Source organism: Vespa mandarinia, chromosome 11, assembly GCF_050613455.1.
Source record: "Vespa mandarinia isolate Hongniang chromosome 11, ASM5061345v1, whole genome shotgun sequence".
NCBI classification, from domain to species: domain Eukaryota; kingdom Metazoa; phylum Arthropoda; class Insecta; order Hymenoptera; family Vespidae; genus Vespa; species Vespa mandarinia.
Genome location: NC_140820.1, coordinates 437,860 through 457,163, shown reverse-complemented (window position 1 = coordinate 457,163; position 19,304 = coordinate 437,860). Strand labels below are relative to the sequence as shown.

General features: G+C 27.9%; 6 protein-coding genes across 9 annotated transcripts; 2 read left to right on the top strand and 4 right to left on the bottom strand.

Moving 5' to 3' along the window:
• Window positions 1-36: 36 nt before the first annotated feature.
• On the bottom strand, window positions 37-6,366 carry Taf2 (TATA-box binding protein associated factor 2). 3 transcript variants are annotated; one of them, XM_085660122.1, is made up of 20 exons: window positions 6,235-6,366; window positions 5,798-5,908; window positions 5,419-5,473; window positions 5,193-5,356; window positions 4,905-5,121; window positions 4,597-4,835; window positions 4,282-4,503; window positions 3,971-4,184; window positions 3,620-3,871; window positions 3,245-3,453; window positions 2,895-3,134; window positions 2,567-2,816; window positions 2,341-2,481; window positions 1,961-2,151; window positions 1,665-1,876; window positions 1,314-1,533; window positions 1,072-1,228; window positions 822-983; window positions 562-735; window positions 37-456 (listed from the first exon to the last, which is right to left on the bottom strand). In XM_085660122.1, exons 2-20 carry the CDS (start codon window positions 5,839-5,841, stop codon window positions 187-189), a joined length of 3,633 nt encoding a protein of 1,210 aa, XP_085516248.1. In that variant the 5' UTR covers window positions 5,842-5,908; window positions 6,235-6,366; the 3' UTR covers window positions 37-186. The 3 variants fall into 3 exon arrangements, with proteins under 3 accessions (XP_085516248.1, XP_085516249.1, XP_035721150.1); XM_085660123.1 differs by having other exon boundaries at window positions 6,231-6,248; XM_035865257.2 differs by lacking the exon at window positions 6,235-6,366 and having other exon boundaries at window positions 5,798-6,031.
• Window positions 6,367-8,048: 1,682 nt separating this feature from the next.
• On the top strand, window positions 8,049-10,596 carry LOC118441196 (uncharacterized). Its single transcript, XM_035865252.2, has 3 exons — window positions 8,049-8,369; window positions 8,638-8,796; window positions 8,878-10,596. Exons 1-3 carry the CDS (start codon window positions 8,344-8,346, stop codon window positions 9,230-9,232), a joined length of 540 nt encoding a protein of 179 aa, XP_035721145.1. The 5' UTR covers window positions 8,049-8,343; the 3' UTR covers window positions 9,233-10,596.
• Window positions 9,824-11,286, bottom strand: LOC118441194 (neuferricin). Its single transcript, XM_035865249.2, has 4 exons — window positions 10,674-11,286; window positions 10,455-10,595; window positions 10,204-10,390; window positions 9,824-10,135 (listed from the first exon to the last, which is right to left on the bottom strand). Exons 1-4 carry the CDS (start codon window positions 10,981-10,983, stop codon window positions 9,958-9,960), a joined length of 816 nt encoding a protein of 271 aa, XP_035721142.2. The 5' UTR covers window positions 10,984-11,286; the 3' UTR covers window positions 9,824-9,957.
• Window positions 11,287-11,372: 86 nt separating this feature from the next.
• On the top strand, window positions 11,373-16,136 carry Top3alpha (topoisomerase 3-alpha). Of its 2 annotated transcripts, XM_035865247.2 has the most exons (12): window positions 11,374-11,752; window positions 11,830-11,932; window positions 12,028-12,374; window positions 12,450-12,568; window positions 12,883-13,229; window positions 13,328-13,616; window positions 13,692-14,190; window positions 14,277-14,622; window positions 14,704-15,199; window positions 15,275-15,515; window positions 15,586-15,833; window positions 15,927-16,132. In XM_035865247.2, exons 2-12 carry the CDS (start codon window positions 11,852-11,854, stop codon window positions 15,965-15,967), a joined length of 3,054 nt encoding a protein of 1,017 aa, XP_035721140.1. In that variant the 5' UTR covers window positions 11,374-11,752; window positions 11,830-11,851; the 3' UTR covers window positions 15,968-16,132. The 2 variants fall into 2 exon arrangements, with proteins under 2 accessions (XP_035721138.1, XP_035721140.1); XM_035865245.2 differs by having other exon boundaries at window positions 11,373-11,932; window positions 15,927-16,136.
• A 50-nt stretch (window positions 16,137-16,186) lies between these two features.
• Cby (beta catenin antagonist chibby) lies at window positions 16,187-17,143 on the bottom strand. The gene is made up of 3 exons (XM_035865250.2): window positions 16,615-17,143; window positions 16,442-16,557; window positions 16,187-16,334 (listed from the first exon to the last, which is right to left on the bottom strand). The coding sequence occupies exons 1-3, from the start codon at window positions 16,796-16,798 to the stop codon at window positions 16,254-16,256; spliced, it is 381 nt and encodes a 126-aa protein (XP_035721143.2). The 5' UTR covers window positions 16,799-17,143; the 3' UTR covers window positions 16,187-16,253.
• A 133-nt stretch (window positions 17,144-17,276) lies between these two features.
• Rpt3 (26S proteasome regulatory subunit Rpt3) lies at window positions 17,277-19,260 on the bottom strand. Its single transcript, XM_035865248.2, has 6 exons — window positions 19,104-19,260; window positions 18,834-18,926; window positions 18,425-18,758; window positions 18,136-18,339; window positions 17,797-18,061; window positions 17,277-17,702 (listed from the first exon to the last, which is right to left on the bottom strand). Exons 1-6 carry the CDS (start codon window positions 19,134-19,136, stop codon window positions 17,384-17,386), a joined length of 1,248 nt encoding a protein of 415 aa, XP_035721141.1. The 5' UTR covers window positions 19,137-19,260; the 3' UTR covers window positions 17,277-17,383.
• Window positions 19,261-19,304: the final 44 nt, after the last annotated feature.

Here is a 19,304-nt window from a genome sequence, read left to right as displayed (position 1 = left end):
AAAAATTATAAATTGTAAAACATATCAAAATTTATAATACAGCGTGAAATAAATTATTTCGTATGATCAATATGATTAAATTAATGTTATGTACAATTAAATGTTCTATTTATACCGTAATAAATAGATAATAATATTTAATCTGTATAAAATATTTACAGTAACAAAAGTATTTACAAATTTTTATTAGGGAAAAATAAATTCATTAGTTGCAGTAGTTGCATCAGGACTAAGACTGGAACTTGCAGAACTCAGAGTTTCTTCTTTAACCTTAAGCATGGATGAATCTTTATCTTTATTTTTATCTTTGTCTTTCTCTTTTTCTTTTTCCTTGTCTTTCTCCTTATCTTTAATTTTATCCTTTTCTTTTTTATCTTTATCTTTTCCATGTTTATGATCATGCTTGTGCTTATGTTTATGCTTGTGCTTCTTCTTATCTTTCTTCTTCTTTTTATTCTGACAAAATAATTACATAATAATAATAAAACAACAAACACACTCATACACAAATATACAAACAGATAGACAATAAACAAAATAAACAAATATAATAAAATTTACCTTATTAATTGAATCAGCCTTTTGTTTATGTTCTTCTGATTCTTTTTTAAACATTCCGGGTTCAAAACCTACAGGACCTTGTGTCCCCATAATACCTGGTAAAGATGCAGAATTATCGCTATAATATTCTGATTTTACTTTACCATCATTAGATACTGGTGTAACACGTCCTTCCTATTAGAATAGAATTACACATTTCCTGGTTATTATGTGATTTTTTATAATATTTTATACATACAATAAATAAAAAATGATCATACATTGTTTATTTGTTTTAGGCGTTTTACTTCTGGGTTATAATCTGTTGAATTAGATGGACCTGGTGTATCCTTATTTGGCGATGCTTTGCGTTTGTTAGCTCCACTTATATTATCTAATTCAATTACTGATTCATTTTTTATGTGTTGAATATTTGGTTTTATCTATATAATTGGATGAAGTTATTTAAACGAATTATCTCTATGACAATATATTTTTTTATAACGAAATTACATAGCAGGAGAAACTTACTTCTCGTTCTGGGCTATTTTGAAGACCAATTTTTCTAGGCTTAGTAATAAGTGCGAGTTCTGGAATTGGAAGACAAACAGGACGTTTTGTACCATATAGAGTATAGTACAAATCAACTAAATCGCATCTCAATTTGGCGTCATGTGAAAGCATCCCACTAAATAATAAAAGTATTATATAAATTTATATTTAATCGGAATAAAAAATCAAATTTATGTTTAATGACATTTAATTGTACATACTTTATTAAGTTCCAAATACGATCTACTAATTCAGATTTGTCTAAATGATGTTTCTGAACTTTTTCGAATGGTGGATTTTCAACCATTAATCTTACTAATCTATGACGTACTCCAGGATGTGGATCTGTCTCTGCCATATCCAACAAAAATTCCAAATCTTCCCACTTACCATCGACTCTTGTAAAATCTACTAAAGCTTCTAGAGCTGCAATTCGTATATCTACATTGAAAAGACAAAAATAAATAATTATATTTGGATTATACATAAATTTTACATACACATACAAACACACACAATATAAACATGTATAATATTATATCATATAAGCATTGTATATTTCATGCACATACCAATGAATTGTCCATATGCTGCATATGCTCTAAATAAATGCGGATTACTTGGAAGATGGCCAAATTTTTGTAAAATTCTTATAACTTTTAAACATGCTACACTAACAGTATATTTATAGCAAGGTAATAATTTTTCTAAATTCAGATTCCTTGTAACTTCTTCTAATATAGCTTTTGTATCAATTGATAAAGATTCTGCGGTAATAGCTGTCCTAACAAATTTAATGAATAATAAAATTAGGTTTATATGATTGATAGTATATTTTAAATTACAAAAACAAAAAAATATATTTTACCCTTGTTGTACACTAATAACTGGTGTTACAGTTGCTCCAAGTGCCTCAATTAATGCTGCTCTATAATAATTATCTGAGTATCTATTTTTACTGTTATCATTATATTTGAATAAATCCATTAGAAAAGCTAAAACCTCAGGAGGACAAATACCATGAGCATTACGTAATCCTGCCATAGCAACGGGGATAGTCTGTATATGTAATAAATAAGATGAAATCTTAAAATCTATGTATATATATATATATATGTATATATATATATATATATATATATATGTGTATATATATATATATATATATATATATATATGTGTATATATATATATAAAAGCACAATAAATTAATCCTTTGGAAGATACATAAAGAAAATGAAAATTTACCTTTTGTAAAAAATAATGTTGAAAGTTCGAAAAATTATTTTGTTTAATAATTCTTCTGCAAGATGCAGAACCAAATAATTTTCGAAAAATTGCCAACATCGCTGGTGGACCTGCCCATGTTGCTACCATTGCATTGGCAACCTATATAATACCAAAGATATGACTAAAATCTTTAAAATTTATTTTAAATAACAATTACTTTATAAGCATAGAATCTGAATATTACTTTTGTTAAACAATGTGCTGCTCTAAGTCGTACTTTGTAGTAACAATGTTCATTCTCAATGGTATCTGTTAATGCAAGTCGCGTTGCAGGTGTTGAATGATTTTGTAATGCCTCTATAGCTTCCAACTGAGCTGTTACATCTCTTTCATGTCTTAACTGATATTGCCATTGATAATCAGGTTGTTCAATATGAACTGCACGCATAAGAGTCATGTCTGGATCTAATCTTATCCATAAAACTGGAGAATCACTATAAAAAAAGAATAAAATTATTAGATTTTTTTGATCATATAATTTTATGAGATTATTTACTTTAATTATTACTTACTCCATAGCAGAAAGGTCCATATCAACTTCTTCTCCAGTACAAAGTGGAATCTTTTTTTTCTTATTTCTACGGCTTTTACTGTGACAAGTTATATCTGCTTTAGCCGCAGTACCTTCAATTTGCAAAGTATGTTTAAATGTACCATCTAATTCTTGAATATTCACTAGTAATGGTCCTACGTATTTTCTAATCCCCCTTTGATGGATCGTATCTTGTCGAATTTCTAATTCAACTGTATTTCTATATATTGTGTGATCGTATTTGTATTATTATATATTTATCAACACATATATATTTTATTTAGCAAAACAAAAGCATAGGAACTCTTAAAATTTTTTTTTCATAGATACCTTTTTCTATTAAACACAAAACTTAAACTAAACTTTGCATGACCACCTGTTCTGACCCATAGATCTATAAAAACAGCCATATCTTTTCCAGTCACTGTAAAAATGGCTTTTGTAAATACATTTGTACTAATTAACATGTGAGACCACAGACCAGAATCAATTTTTTGTTGTGCAGCATTTGCAGCAAGTGATAGTTGTTTATTGAAAACCTATGAAATAAAAAATTTACAATTAGTACTTTTAAATAATGTATTTTTTCTATTTTTTATGTAACATACACACACACACACACGAAATACTAGTATATGTGCGTACATAAGTATAATAGTTTAATATATATATATATATATAATAATAATGATCAATGATAAATACTTGAAGAAGTAATTCCTGGCCTATCCTATGCTCTAACATTCTTATAACTAAATGAGCTTTTTTTCGAAGTACTTCAATGTACTTCGGTGACATAGTATGCAAATTCCTTATAGGAAAATAAAAACCAGGGTCAGGTGCTCTAGGAGCTGGTGCTGGAGTATTTGCTGCAATGGGCAATGGAGCAGGCGGTTGAGATGGATCCAATATTATACCTCCAAATTGTTCTTCATATTTTACAACCTCTTGAAGTTCCTGAAAACAAGGATTATAATGTCTTTAAGATTATAACATACATTTAAACTTATTTTAATCATTATGATATAAATTAGAAGTGAACAATTGATGACTCACTGATTGGATCCATTCTCGGTATTCGTTATTACCAAAACATTTTTTTGCATATAATCCTGTTAAATATGTCGATATACCTTTTGGTAACCAAGTATCCGACCAATTTTGCATAGATATGAAACAGCCAAAAAATTGTTCTGCAATTGCTTGTGCCATTGCTTTCTTTGTGATGTAAACTTGATCAATAATTGCAGTAGAATGCAATAAATTTGTACTATAAAAATGATATTATGTTATAATATAAGTTACAAGAAAGGGAAATCAATGTTTTCATAATTGTATTTTAACAAATTTAAAAGATTTCATTGTACTTTAAAATGCTCATAGTTGCATATGCATTGATATCTTCATCTATCTCATCAACAAACACTTGTTTATAACAGGTATATGGATATCTATTGGATAATGTTTCTTCATAAAATTCAAATGCTTCATGCATATATTTTGCAGATACTTTTAAGGATGGTAACAGATGTGGTAAACAGAAGTGTGTTACTTCATGCATATAAGGATCCACAAATATTTCAAAAGGTCTGAAAAATAGCAAAAAAATGTTCATATTATGAAATGACTATCAATTGAAAACATTTTTTATATAGTTTCGTTAAAACAATAAGATTACTTACCCAACAGCAAGAGCAATATTTGGAGCACAAGCTGGAGTATTAAGAATGTAATGAAAGGTTTTCCTGCGCATGTCAGGAGTATAAACAACTTCTACTAGATCTCCACAAGATATTGCAGTCATAGAATCGTCGACAGTAAACTCTAATTTCCAAGTACAAGGTTCTGCAAAACTATCGACACAGGGGAACCATAATCTTGATGAATTTTCATAGCTATATGTATACATATGAGCACCTCTCTGCAAAAAATACACATAATGATGTATTATCATATTAATAAAATATTTCATTTACTTATATACGTGTACCTCTGCTAGAGTGCCTTCACAATTTGGTACTACAAAATGTACTCCACCTTGCGGTTGTTCTAATGAAAACTCAATACTGATCCTTAAAGGACGTCCCTCTCCAACCAAATGTGCTGCATCTGGTGGAATTTGTACAACTAATTCACCTACATTGTTATCAGGATCAACTTTTTGTGCTGCTGCTAAATGAAGATTCGAAAAGAACTCCAATGAACGCCTACATAAATATTAATAACTGCATAAATAATATATAAAAGAGAAAAAATGAATGGCATTGAAATTACTCACTGTTTACCATCTCCTTGACATATATCTAAAAATGGATCAAAATATTGAAATGGTGCTTCATATGTATCATTTAAACATACTCTATATATTCTACATTGTTTTGCATTAAGTTTTACAAGTCTCAAGGTATCTCTCAAAGGAACTACCGTCAATTCCACAAAACCCTGTTAATAAGATAAAATATTATATGTTTTAATATAATTATTTAATAAATGTGAATACTTACAATTATACTTTTCCTTGGAAAACTTATGCCTGTTAAGCTCACTATTTGATGGGCTGTAAAATAATAATTATTTGGTTATAAAATCATTACGAATAAAAACAACACATGTGTAAATACAAAATTATGCATTCATGTTTAATTCAAATTAAAAATATTAAAATAAGGTATTATATTATATATCCTTATCATAAGAATCTAGAAATTTGTAATAATGCATTTGTAATAACTTTTTAGAGAATTATATAAATTGTATAAGTTGTAAAACAAAACTATCGAAAACATAACCTAAACAATTTTGAATTAAAAATAATATAATTAAAATATATTATTATATTATATAAAATATACTTTTATATTATATAAAAAGAAAAATACTTATAATTTATATGGTCTACTATTATCAGCCGTTCTTTCTTTCTTCATTGTTCTTTCATAGAAAATCACTTTTTTTTAATGACAAACGTCCGACGCCATTACCGACCAAGCTCGACTAAAGAAAAGATAGAGAAACATAGTTTATACTCTGTAGCTCCATTGCCGACTCGAGAGAACAAAATCTGGATATACAGAGAGAAAGGAACTAGAGAGTTTAAAGTGTTATAAATAAAGAAAACAAGAGTGAATATATATTAAAGCAGTCTATCACCAATAGTTTCATTAGAGTTCGATGAACAAATGAAAATGTCTTAAAAATGAAGATTTAAATGAGAACACATCTCCTTTGAATTTTTAAAAATAGAAAAACAAAAGAATTTTTAAAAAGAGTACAATAAATTAATATTTCAACAGCACTCGCTTAAACATATGCTTACATACATTCACTTAAACGACACCCAATACTAAAAACATGTTAAATATGGAATAATTTTCTTTTAGACTTCGTCGACTATTTATGTCAACAAGAAGGAACATAAGATAGACTTTGCGATTTATCACGTTAGTTTCCTTTCGTACTCCGAGGGATAAACATCGAAATACGCACTCTCTCTCTCTCTCTCTCTCTCTCTCTCTCTCTCTCTCTCTCTCTCTCTCTCTCTCTCTCTCTCTCTCTCTCTCTCTCTCTCTCTCTCTCTCTCTCTCTTTCTCTTTCTCTCTCTCTCTCTCTCTCTCTCTCTCTCTCTCTCTCTCTCTCTCTCTCTCTCTCTCTCTCTCTCTCTCTCTCTCTCTCTGTCTACGGCTACGTTTAATTTAAACTTATAGATACGATGATTTTCTAATTGTTTAAATAATGTATAATGTACAATGTACTCGAAGTACGGCTAAATAATAATTAAATGATATTAAATTCCGTAAAATGTCGCCTAGCTCTTAAGGCGTATTAGACATAGAATAATTTTCTTTCGATATTTATCGATTGTTTAATAAATCAACAATGACGAAGATCATATTGAGCGTGCCAATTACCACGTTAGTTTTCTTTCGTACTTCGAGAAATAAATATCGAGATATTCTCCGAGCGGCTACATTTGACAGTTTCGATGATTTTATAATTATTTAAACATTGTATAATGTACACGAAATGCGATAATGCAATATTTAAACAACACCACATTCTGTTAAAGATCTGCATAGTTCTTAAGAAGCATTGGACTTAGAATAATTTTCTTTCAACGTACATCGATCGTTTAATATTAACAAGAAGTACCGTTAAAAGGACAATGCGATTTAGCATTCTCGTACTCCGAGAATTGAATGTCGAAATGCACTCTTTCCGTACCGCTACATTCAATCATTTTATAGATACGATCATTTTTAAATTATTTAAATAATATACAATGTACATGAAATGCGACAATGCAATATTTAAACAATAGTACATTCCATTAAAAATCGAAAAGCTCTTAAGACGCATCCTTAATGTACACAGAGTAAAATAAACTAATATTTAATGGTATATTTGAGAAACTAAAAATAATTTTAATACAACTATCGGTATAGTTTTGTTATGTATTTTTTCTTTTTTTATTACTTTTCAGCTAGTTCCAGGTCATGGGATTGCGAAATCAGAAAGGAATAATTAATAAATAAAATTATTTTACTAACATTTAAACAATGTACAATATAATATTTAACAAAATAATATTTACTAATGGATGGTTAAATACGCTTTTGCATTTGTATAAATTTAACTAGAACAAAAAATATAAAATTTGTACAATTAATAAATACTTTTCAATTAATATATTTTCAGAATAGAGTATAATCCAGCATATAGTTTTTCGTTGCATTTGAAGAATGTACTACTGTTTTACTGTATATAAACATTTATCTCGGACATTAATGCGATCGTTGGTTTATTCTCGAAAGGCGTATAACCTACACAACTTATACGTCGATACAACAGGTCCTTAATGGTGACAATGTCCCGCATTAAGCTTGCAGTTCATATTTTGTCCACTTGTCGCTGAAGTCTCATATTCTACGAGCGAAAGCTGGTGAATAGCCTAAGAGGCTTTTCTGATTTTTAGTAATTTTATTTATAGTAAGTATCTATAATATTGTATATATAGTTGTATGATATATACTACATAGTCTATGGACTTCCTTTCAGCCAATCATGTGAATGGATTTTAAATTCAAATAATCGGTTAATTATATTAAAGATTTATGCAAATATTAGAAAGATCAATTTAAATCGAATCAATTTATAATGAATTAGAATAGATGAAATTGAAATAATTTATATTAAAGGCGTAAATATGAAATAAAATAATAAATACCAATCAACTCTTATAAGTTAAACTTTCATTTTGAAACTGTACCAACTATATACAAGAATGTACTCAATGAAATCGTGATGGACAAGTTGGTTCATTTATACTGGCTGTAGTAATATAAATATAAATAAATATCGAATATATAATGAAGGAATGAATTCATCTTTAATTATTCAATGGTTTCTCAGTTGAATTGATAACTGGACAAATGGATGAAGAATTTGTTGAAACAGCGTGAGTAGCATAAATGTATCATTTAGCATGTCATGTCGTTTACATGTATGTATATGATTTTTATATAAATTTATTTTATAAAATAAAATAAATAATAAGAAAATAATATAAATATTATGTACTTTAAGAAATATATATGTTATATGTGAATTATTAAGAAAGAAAATGGCTCTAATTCTTCAATAACTTTAAACATACAAGTGAAACTTACATTCAATATTCATATATCAGAATTTTGTAATATTCTGATAACTATATTATTTTTTAGTAAACTCAACCGTACTATAGATGATGTTAATATGCCAGCAGTGACTGCTAGCTTAGAAATGTTAACAGTAAATACTAATTTACATTCAATGTCAGAAAATAAAAGGAATCTTAGAAAAAGAGTGCCAAAAACAGTTTCCGCAGAACTTTTAAATAGGAGGTATTTACATGTATATGTATATATATATGCACTTATATGTATTTTGTTTTAAAGTTTTCTTTTTATTTATACGACGATTAGATGCAGTCTTAGACCAAAAAAAAGAAATTGTAAAGAAATGGAAAGCGATGAAGATGTTAAAGATTATTATTTAGATAAAAGTTTTAAGAAGAAAGTAAATAATTTGGAAACAATTTTTGAAGAAACAACAAATGGAAATGAAAATTCTTTATATATGAGTGTAAAAAGGTACAAAAGGATGATCCAGTTTCAACAGCAACCCAATAATTCTAAATTGCAAAAGAGAAGAACTAAAATTAAAAAAGTGTTTGGATCAAAGATTAATTTTAGACATAGATCAATGCAAGAATTACTTAATAAGTTAAATTACATCAAATCTAATTCACCAGTGAATTCTGAAAGTGAAACAAAGTGATTGTTATTCTGTAAGTGTTTAGTAGTGCTATATTTGTTTATACTATTTTTATAAACATTAATGACATGTGAATTTATATATCTTAAAAAATATAATATTAAGAAGTATTTTATGTGGAATCAATACAATTTTTAAAATTATACATATCTAATATTTGGTATCTATATTCTAATATTAGTCAAAACACTTGAAATATATGTTTCATATATATTATAGTGTTTGTAATCTCAAAATTACTAAACACTCGATAGTAATGACTGACATGTTGTTCTATAATTCTATATAAGACTTTATATTGGTATCATATGAACATATATTAAGTCGATATAATGACGACAACTCACATTAATTAATTGTTTGTACACTTATAAGCTATTAGTATATTGGATAATATCAAACGATAAAAAGAACTTTTTGCTACCATAATAATATTTTGCGAAATATTATAGTTTCTATATTATTTTCGTATGAGTCATTTCATAGTATATATAAGAATGTTCAAAGTTTTTTTTAGAATTTTTTTAATAGATGAAAAATAAGAAGAACTTCATATAATCAGCTTTATTTACAAAAATGAATTTCTTACAAAATATAAAAGTACATTATTCTTTAAGGTCTTTTTTTTGTTTTCTGTTTACTCATTTCATTTATACCAGTAAAAATAGATTTAGTATAAAATACTGTTGTGTAATAAGCAGATTTCAAAAATATTTCTGAGATAGAAATTACTTTATATTACACTTTATCGAACTCCTTGCACAACCATTGTATTCTTTAAAATTACCTTTATTTTCTTTATATTCTTTACTATCAAGATTAATACAAGCACATCTGTGTTGTTTTGAATTAGGCATTTCAAAATACATTCTTGGAACACCGATCCAATCTCTTTCTATACCACCACTATAAATTAAACAAATAAATTATTTGTTAACGTGTATATATATATATCATTTTTGTCATATTATTACCTTCTTTTAGAACACCATATAGTAGTGCCTATATCGACTTTCCATTCCATATTGCAAGTCGGAAATAACTTTTTCTTTTGTTCTTCATCTGCTATTTCTTTTTTTGCATCTATTAATTTTTGCTGTACTTTTAAAGACTCAAGCGTTGGAGTACCATCTTCATTGAAGTACCTTCCACTTAATTTTCCTTTAAAAAATGTATCTTTTGTTTATATTAATGTTTAATATATAATTTTTATAATATTGTATACCTTTATAAATGTAATTTTCATTATAAAATTGTACCCAGTCATCTAATGATTTAATTTGTTGAGCAGACAATACAGAAGTATCATCGGTTACTTCTTTCTCATCAAACTTTCCAGTGACAAATGCTAGAGATGCATCACGCCCTAATAATGAACATAAAATTACTTCGTTAAAAATTTTTTAATCTTACATACTTGTAACCTATAATAAATTTTCTGTACCAACAAATATATGATAAGATGCTCCAGGTTCATAATGCTTTGCTCCTTTCGTAACATCAAAAACTTGGCCCAATATTGAAAGATATAATCCATTTTCAATATTATTATGTTTTTTTAATTCGTCTCTAGTAAATATTTTCTGTTTTTCATTTATTTCTAATAATTCCAATTCTGATGTACTGAATAATATATGAGTTACATTGTTCAATTCTTTGGGTAGAAAGTACCATATTATTGTAAAATAGCTCTGTGAATAAAGTAAATAAATAGTTGCAAGTAAAAGACTTAACCAGAAATATCTTAAAATCATTATTTTTGCCTTTCGCTTAACCAGTTAGGTTAGTTAATTGCATACAGTATTTTTCATGATTAATATATCACAATCAATAACCCTTAAAATTATTTTAAAGTAGCAAAACTAATTTTTCTACCCTAAGAACCATTGAAACTGATCAGAATTGGTATAAGTTAATTACAATATAGTTTATAATTTTGTATTATATATAGAATTATTTATTTCCTATGAAAAAATTTACGAGACACTAAAAACTGTAATATTGAAAAATAAATTAAGATTTTATATTAGTTTCTATTTTATTCGAATAGACATGTTTTAAAGGCATGTTTCTAAAAAAATCTGATTGATTTTCATTGTTCTAATAATTACTTTCGAATAAGTCTGAGAATTTTATTTTTTAAGTAAATGGTAAAATTTAAACGTAACACGTAGCAAGTTATTTCCGATTTAAACATAACACTATGTAAAACCATGTAATAATTTAGCATCTCATATATAAATGCATGTAAATACACCCAAATATTACACGCACAATATCTATAAATTAAAATAGCATTATAATGGCGGGTTCTACATCAGTCAATACAAAATGCAGGATGATTTAAAAGTGAAAAACATTTCTGAAAATATTTCTTGTGTTGTATAAAAAATAAATTTTTTTTATTTTTATTAAAATGCTAAAGTGGTTTGTGTTGTTAAAAATGATAATAACAATAGTTTATAAACCTATCAATATATTACTTTGGGATTGAAAATAATCATGAGATATACCATTCATTGTGTTAGTTTTATTTACTCCTTTAAGAATATAAAGATAAGTGCGATTAAATTAAGAAAGAATACAATTTCTATTGGCAGAAATAAAAGTACTAATTATATTATGAGAGTTCTTAATGTCGCTGAAAAAAATGATGCTGCGAAAAACATTGCTGCTTATTTGTCACGCGGCAATTGTAGAAAAGTAAATATTATTATTTGTATTTTAAAATGAAAGAAAGCTTTACAGAGTCATGGATTTAATGTCTAGTTAAATTAAAAATTTTATTTGTTTCTCAGAGGGATGGTTTATCGGTCTATAATAAAATTTATGAATTCAATGTACACTTGTGGAATGAAGATTGTCAAATGATTATGACATCTGTTTCTGGACATTTGTTGAACTATGAATTTGTAGGTGCTTATAAAAAATGGCAAGCATGTCATCCTTTAAGTTTATTTGATGCTCCTGTTATGAAAAATTGTATAGATGACAAATATTCACAAATAAAAAGAACTATAGAAAAAGAAGTAAAGAACTCCAGAGCTTTGATCATTTGGACTGATTGTGATCGAGAAGGAGAAAACATAGGATTTGAAATCATAGAAGTATGCCAGGCAGTTAAACCAGATATACGCATATATAGGTAGTATATGTTAGATAATAATCAATTATTTATGTTATTTTTAAATTATAACATGAAATATATATTTTATTGTAGAGCAAAATTCTCAGAAATCACACAAACATCCATAAACAGAGCTCTTCAAACTTTAGATACACCAAATAAAGCTGTCAGTGATGCTGTAGACATAAGAAGTGAATTAGATTTAAGAATAGGTATGTTGCAATATTAATTGCACTTGCAAAGCAAGCATAATTGTAGTATTTCACCATGGCCCTTAATATAATATACTTACGGGAAAAGTAAGATTATGCGGACACAATTAGTTTACTTTATTAAATATACATAAAAGCACGATTTTTAATTTGTATACATTCTGCTCGTGGCCTATTCGATACATGATTAATTTTCTTTTCGCTCGCACGCCTTAGCATCACTTTCTCGATGCTCGTTTGTTATTGCATATATACATTATTACAATAATATTATTTATTGGGTAAAATATTATTCTTAAATAATTGTGGTTTAGGTGCTGCGTTTACAAGATTTCAAACATTAAGACTACAAAAAGTATTTCCTAGAACACTTGCAGACATGCTTATAAGTTATGGTAGTTGTCAGTTTCCAACATTAGGATTTGTGGTGGAAAGATTTCTGGCTATAGAAAGATTTCAACCAGAACCATATTGGAAAATAAAAGTAATGAATATTCTTAATGACATTTCTGTTGAATTTCGTTGGGACAGAATAAGACTTTTTGAAGAATTACCTTGTCAAATATTTCTTGATATATGTCAAGAAAATCCTATTGCTACTGTAATTAAAGTTACCAGTAAACCCAAAAGCAAATGGAGACCTTTACCATTAGATACAGTTGTAAGTAACAAAATCAATAATGTTACAATAGTTTATATTTGTTATCAAACTTATTATATTACCTTTATATTTATCTTTATATTTCTTTATATTATTAGGAATTAGAAAAACAGGGTTCTCGGAAATTGAATTTAAATGCAAAAGAAATTATGAAGATAGCAGAGAAATTATACACGCAAGGTTTAATTAGCTATCCGCGTACAGAAACAAATATTTTTCCGAAAGAACTGAATTTACAATCTTTAGTTACTCAACATAGAGATAGTCCGGTATGGGGTCAGTTTGCACAACGGTTATTGGAAGATGGAGTATCTCCTAGACAAGGCAAAAAGAGCGATCAAGCTCATCCTCCTATTCATCCAACGAAGTATAGTTCTATTTTAAGAGGTATGAATCATATCTAGAATTATATAAAGATAAGAATTTTTTACTTCATACTTTTTACTTCATACTTTATAATAGGAAATGAAGCAAAAGTCTATGAATTTATTGTAAGACACTTTCTGGCTTGTGTATCAAAAAATGCAGAAGGTCAAGAGACTATAGTAGAAATTAATATAGCTGGAGAAAAATTTCTTGCAAATGGTCTTCAGATCATAGCAAAAAATTATTTAGATGTGTACATATACGAAAAATGGAATGATAAAGAAATACATAGGTATCAAGAGGGGCAAACATTTCAACCGACTAGCATTGAAATGATAAAAGAAGAAACTTCACCTCCTAAATTATTAACTGAAGCAGATTTAATCGCTTTAATGGATAAACATGGGATTGGAACTGATGCAACTCATGCAGAACACATAGATACAATAAAGTCAAGACAATATGTGGGCTTGCAAGATGGTAAACATTTTATGCCTTCAAAATTAGGAATTGGACTTGTAATGGGTTATGATAATATGGGATTTGCAATGTCTAAGCCAAATTTAAGAGCAGATTTAGAAAAAGATCTTAAATTGTATGTTATTAAAATTTCATTTTTTTTATTTATACATTCTATTTTAACATATATGTATATGTCACAAACACTCTTTTTATCTGTAGAATTTGTGATGGTCAAAAAGATCCGAAACTAGTCCTACAAAACCAGATAGCAAAATATCGTGATGTATTCAAATTAGCAATACAACATGCTAATTTGATTGATAATGCTATAGCAGAATATCTTGAAGAACAACCAGCACAAGTACAAGAAACTGATATAATTAATACTTCTACAAACACAGTTGTTTTCAAATGTCCTAAATGTGGTTCTGATATGATATTAAAAGATAGGAAACAAGGTACAGGAAAATGTATAACTTGCATGGGATTCCCATCATGCAATAATGCTATATGGTTTCCTCAATCGATCGAAAATGTTACAGTATTGGAAAGTACATGTACTCAGGTCTGCCTACTTGTCCATTTGTTATTGTTCAATAATTCCAGAGAATTATGATTTGTAACTATAAACTTTTTGTTCCTTCAGTGTACTGGAAACATGCGTAAACTGGAATTTAAATTAGCACGGAATATGTTTCATCTTTTTGGAAGTACATATACAACTTGTATAGGTGGTTGTGATTCTAATTTTAATGAAACAATAAATATCAAAGATGATACTATTAAAAAAATATCACGTATCACTGATAGTGGCTATGAAACCACGAACAGCAGTTCAGAAATATTGATCAGGACTCAAATGTCCAATAATATGGGAGAATCTATATCAAATTCGAGAACGATAACTCAAAGAAGTGAAAACCGTTCAAGAAATTCTAATAATCGAAGAAAAGACAATATTGCATCTACTAAAATGAAAAACAATACTGATAATTTCAATCAGACAATAGGATTTGGTAGTAATCATACAAACACTAATGATATTGTATCCTGGGGGAACATAGATAATGATGCTGAGATAATGTGTCAATGTCACCAGCATGCAATTCAGTTAACAGTAAGAAAGGATGGTCCAAACCAAGGTAAATTATATCTAGATAATGAATTAAAATACTATGAAGTAGTACAACAAAATTAAACATTTTTAATATTTGTAGGAAGACAATTTTATAAATGTGCACAACCTCAGGGTAGTGGCTGTAATTTCTTTCTGTGGGCTTCTGATAGACCACAAGAAGAAAATACAACAAATCGTAATCAAATTTCAAATCAATCTTGGATGACACAAAATCGAACACAACAACCTAGTACTAGTAGTAACTCTACTGATTGGATAAATACTAGTGTTTCAGGAACAAATAATGTTATTATGTGTATTTGTAATGAACCAGCTAAACAGTAAGTAAAAAACTGTTAATAAAAGATATTTTATTATAAAGTTTTACTTCTATTTTCATACATTTTATAGGCTTACAGTTCAAAAAGAAGGACCAAATAAAGGTAGACCCTTTTATACTTGTCCTAAAGGTAGGGACAGTACATGTAACTTTTTTAAATGGGCCGATGTAGATATAAATGTTAATATGAATGAAAGAACAGATTCAGGAAATTTTGGGAACAGAAATAATCATTTTAAACACAAAGGAAATAGCTCTACTTCAAGTAGATCTCAAGGAACTCGTGCCAAAAGAAAATGTGGCATTTGTGGAACTGAAGGTTTGTACTTCATAAAACAAATTATTTTCTATATAATTACAATACTATAGAAGTTGAAGTTTACATTAATATGTTTTATTATATTTTTAATAGGTCATACACGCAAAACATGTCCAGAAAATGTCATGGATTAATCATAACATTACAGTATTGTAAATTATATACATTTCGTACAACTATAATCAAAGTTTATTAAAAGTAAAGGATATTATAGTGATAAACATAATACGATCATTTGTGCCTTATTTTAAAGAATGTAAAATTTATTATTGAGATTAGAGATTAGTTAATCTCTTTGTTTAGATATAAGCTTTATTTGTATAATATTACTAGAGTGCACAAAAACAGCACAAAATAAAATTGTTCAAAATAAAAAAACTATTGAAAATATCGTATCTTGTGTAATATATGTCATTTTAATTATCTATCAGATGATATACCGTTCCTTAATTTTTCCAGTTCTTCTTTTTGAAATTGAGCTTCTGTTGTAGTTTGTGTTAACTACAATACGACAATATAAGTATATTTTATATTTACATTAAAAAAACAAAAAGAAACAAGAAAAAAAACAAGAATTAAAACATAATTACTGTCTATATAATATTTACCATGTCTAACATTACTTCAAACTTTAATTTTAATAAATTGTTTTCTTCTTCAAGTTTTTTAATTTCTTTTTTCAGTCTTTCATTTTCTTTAAATGTACCACTTACTTTTCCGGATTCTATGAAAATAACAATAAATATATAGAAATAATAATAGAATAATATAGTTTCTGTACCTGGTATCCATGAGCCATTTTCGAAAACTGTTTCTTGGTCTCCAAGTCTTATACGAATAGATCCTATGTCAGGACCTAATTCTTTTTCTATTCTCTTAGGACTTAAATCTTTATTCATTAAAAATGTTGGCGCTTTTCTCGTTGGTGTTTTCTTTGGAGAAAATTTATTTGAAAATAAAGGCATTTTTGCAAGTATAACTGCATAATAATCTACCAAAATCTACCCTTGAAGGTTAAGTTAGAAACGCCGAATCAAATACTACAATCCTAATCACTTTATAACTTAGTTTATAATCATTATTTTCGAAAAATATTCGAACACAGTTTAAAGATACATGAATTAAAATAAATTCATATTTATGCTTTATAAACTAATCGTAACGATAAATATAAATAAACCGCTCTCTTCAGAAACAACTAAACGCCATATTCTATAAATATACCCAATATATAACATGCTATAAAAAAGCATTTTTTGGCTTGTAGAACCAACATTATAATTTTCATGATTCGTTCGTATTTATCTGATTATAAGAATGAGATTAAATGGTAAAAAGGATGAATAATTATGAACATAGAAATATAAAAGTACTTAAAAGGTTATGTGTTAAGGTGTATGCGTGTATATATATATATATACACATATATGCAATAGAAAATGATAATTTTGTATAGATATATTGAGTACTACATTTATAGCGATACATGAATTTGCAAATACATATTATAACATAAAGTATGAGCATAAAACGTAATTAATCTTTCCATTCTACTTGTAAAATTCATGCTCAGACTCATCTTTTTTAATATTATTCTTGTAACCTTTCTCAAAGTCCTTTGCCAATACTATATAGCGATTTTCTCGAACCGCATGCATACCAGCTTCTTGGCAAATGGCATTTATATCAGCACCTGAAATTCTATCCGGTCGAGCTACGTAATCTTCAAGATCTACTTCTTCGCTCAAATTCATTTTTGCTGTAATTGTAGAAAATATCAGACGTTTCTGCCGACGATCCGGTAGAGGAAATTCAATCTTACGATCTAATCTACCAGGACGCAATAATGCTGGATCTAAAGTGTCAGCTCTGAAAGAAAGTAAAATTGAATTAAATATAGATAAAATAATCTATAATTAAAACTACGAATACACACTTGAAGACTGCATTGCATTTACTTTACCTATTAGTAGCCATTATAACTTTCACATTAGTAGTTTGATCAAAACCATCCATTTGATTGAGTAGTTCTAAAAGGATACGCTGTACTTCACGATCTGCTCCAGTTTGTGCATCAAATCTTTTTGTAGCTATAGCATCAATCTCATCAACAAAAATTATAGCAGGAGAATTCTCCTTAGCTAAACGGAAGACATCTCTGACCATTCTTGGTCCTTCTCCTAAATATTTCTGTACGAATTCAGAGCCAACCACACGTATAAATGCGGCTATATGATGAAACAATTTGTATTAATTTAAATTATATAGTTAAATTTTTGCTAATATACAGTAAGATTAATACCTGTAGTATGTCTTGCAACTGCTTTTGCAAGCATAGTTTTTCCACATCCTGGTGGACCATACATCAACACACCTCTAGGTGGGTCAATGCCAATTTGTTTATACAATTCAAAATGTGTCAGTGGTAATTCCACTGCTTCTCTAATTTCTTGTTTCTGCATATCCATTCCACCTATATCACTATATTGAATATCTGGTTTCTCATCTATATAAAGCATAAATGTGCAAAAAAAAATTAATAAAATTCACTTTTGTATCTTTGCAAATATCTATATATAAGCGAATATCACCTGCTTGAAGCATCGAGATACTTGAATCAGCTTCTGGTGGAAGAACATCAACCAAAGCATTACTATGCTTATGAAGTGCTACACTCGCAGAAGGCTTCAACAGTTCTCTATCTATCGTAGATAAAATTCTGACATAATAATTTGAACCTGTCGTCGATCCCACTATTCCAGTGTTCTGATCTACAGCTTCTAAAAATTGTCCTATGACCAAAGGTACACTCTGTATACGTTTGACTTCCTCTTGCGCATGTAAATATTCTTTCTTTAAATTTCTTTGTTCATCCTTAATATATTCTTCTTGTACCTCCAGAAATTCTAACATTCTTTGCAATTTCTGTTAAAAATATATAATAACAATTGTGTATATAGGAATAATTAAATCTAATAAGAATATTTATCTGTTTCTTGCCTTGTACTTGGTATATAAATCTTCGACATCTAATTCATCGCCAGCTCCCGTATAATGACCAATTGCTGGTTTAGAATCGATTTCAGTAACATCCTAAATTAATAGAAACAGGAAAAAGATCAGAAAAAAAGAATATAAACCAAAAGTGAATATTGTTCTTAATCGAGGTTATGAGCAACCACATGAAAAAACTATTAATAATTTATTTGGCTTTTAATTCTCCTTCTTTGAAGAATATAAAATAAAATAATAATAATAAGACGTATTTACTTTGTCCGGCAAAACAATTCCAATTTCTTCCATTATCCTCAACAAACTTTACACGAAAATAATTCAATCAGGTATACAGGAAATCGAATGACTTGAGATTTTTCGAAAGGCTCAGATGGACGAAGTAAGTATGTGTCAGAAATGGCAGCCATTAACTAAAAAGTTGTACAAAGATAGAAAACTTGTTTTAATATTTGTTAT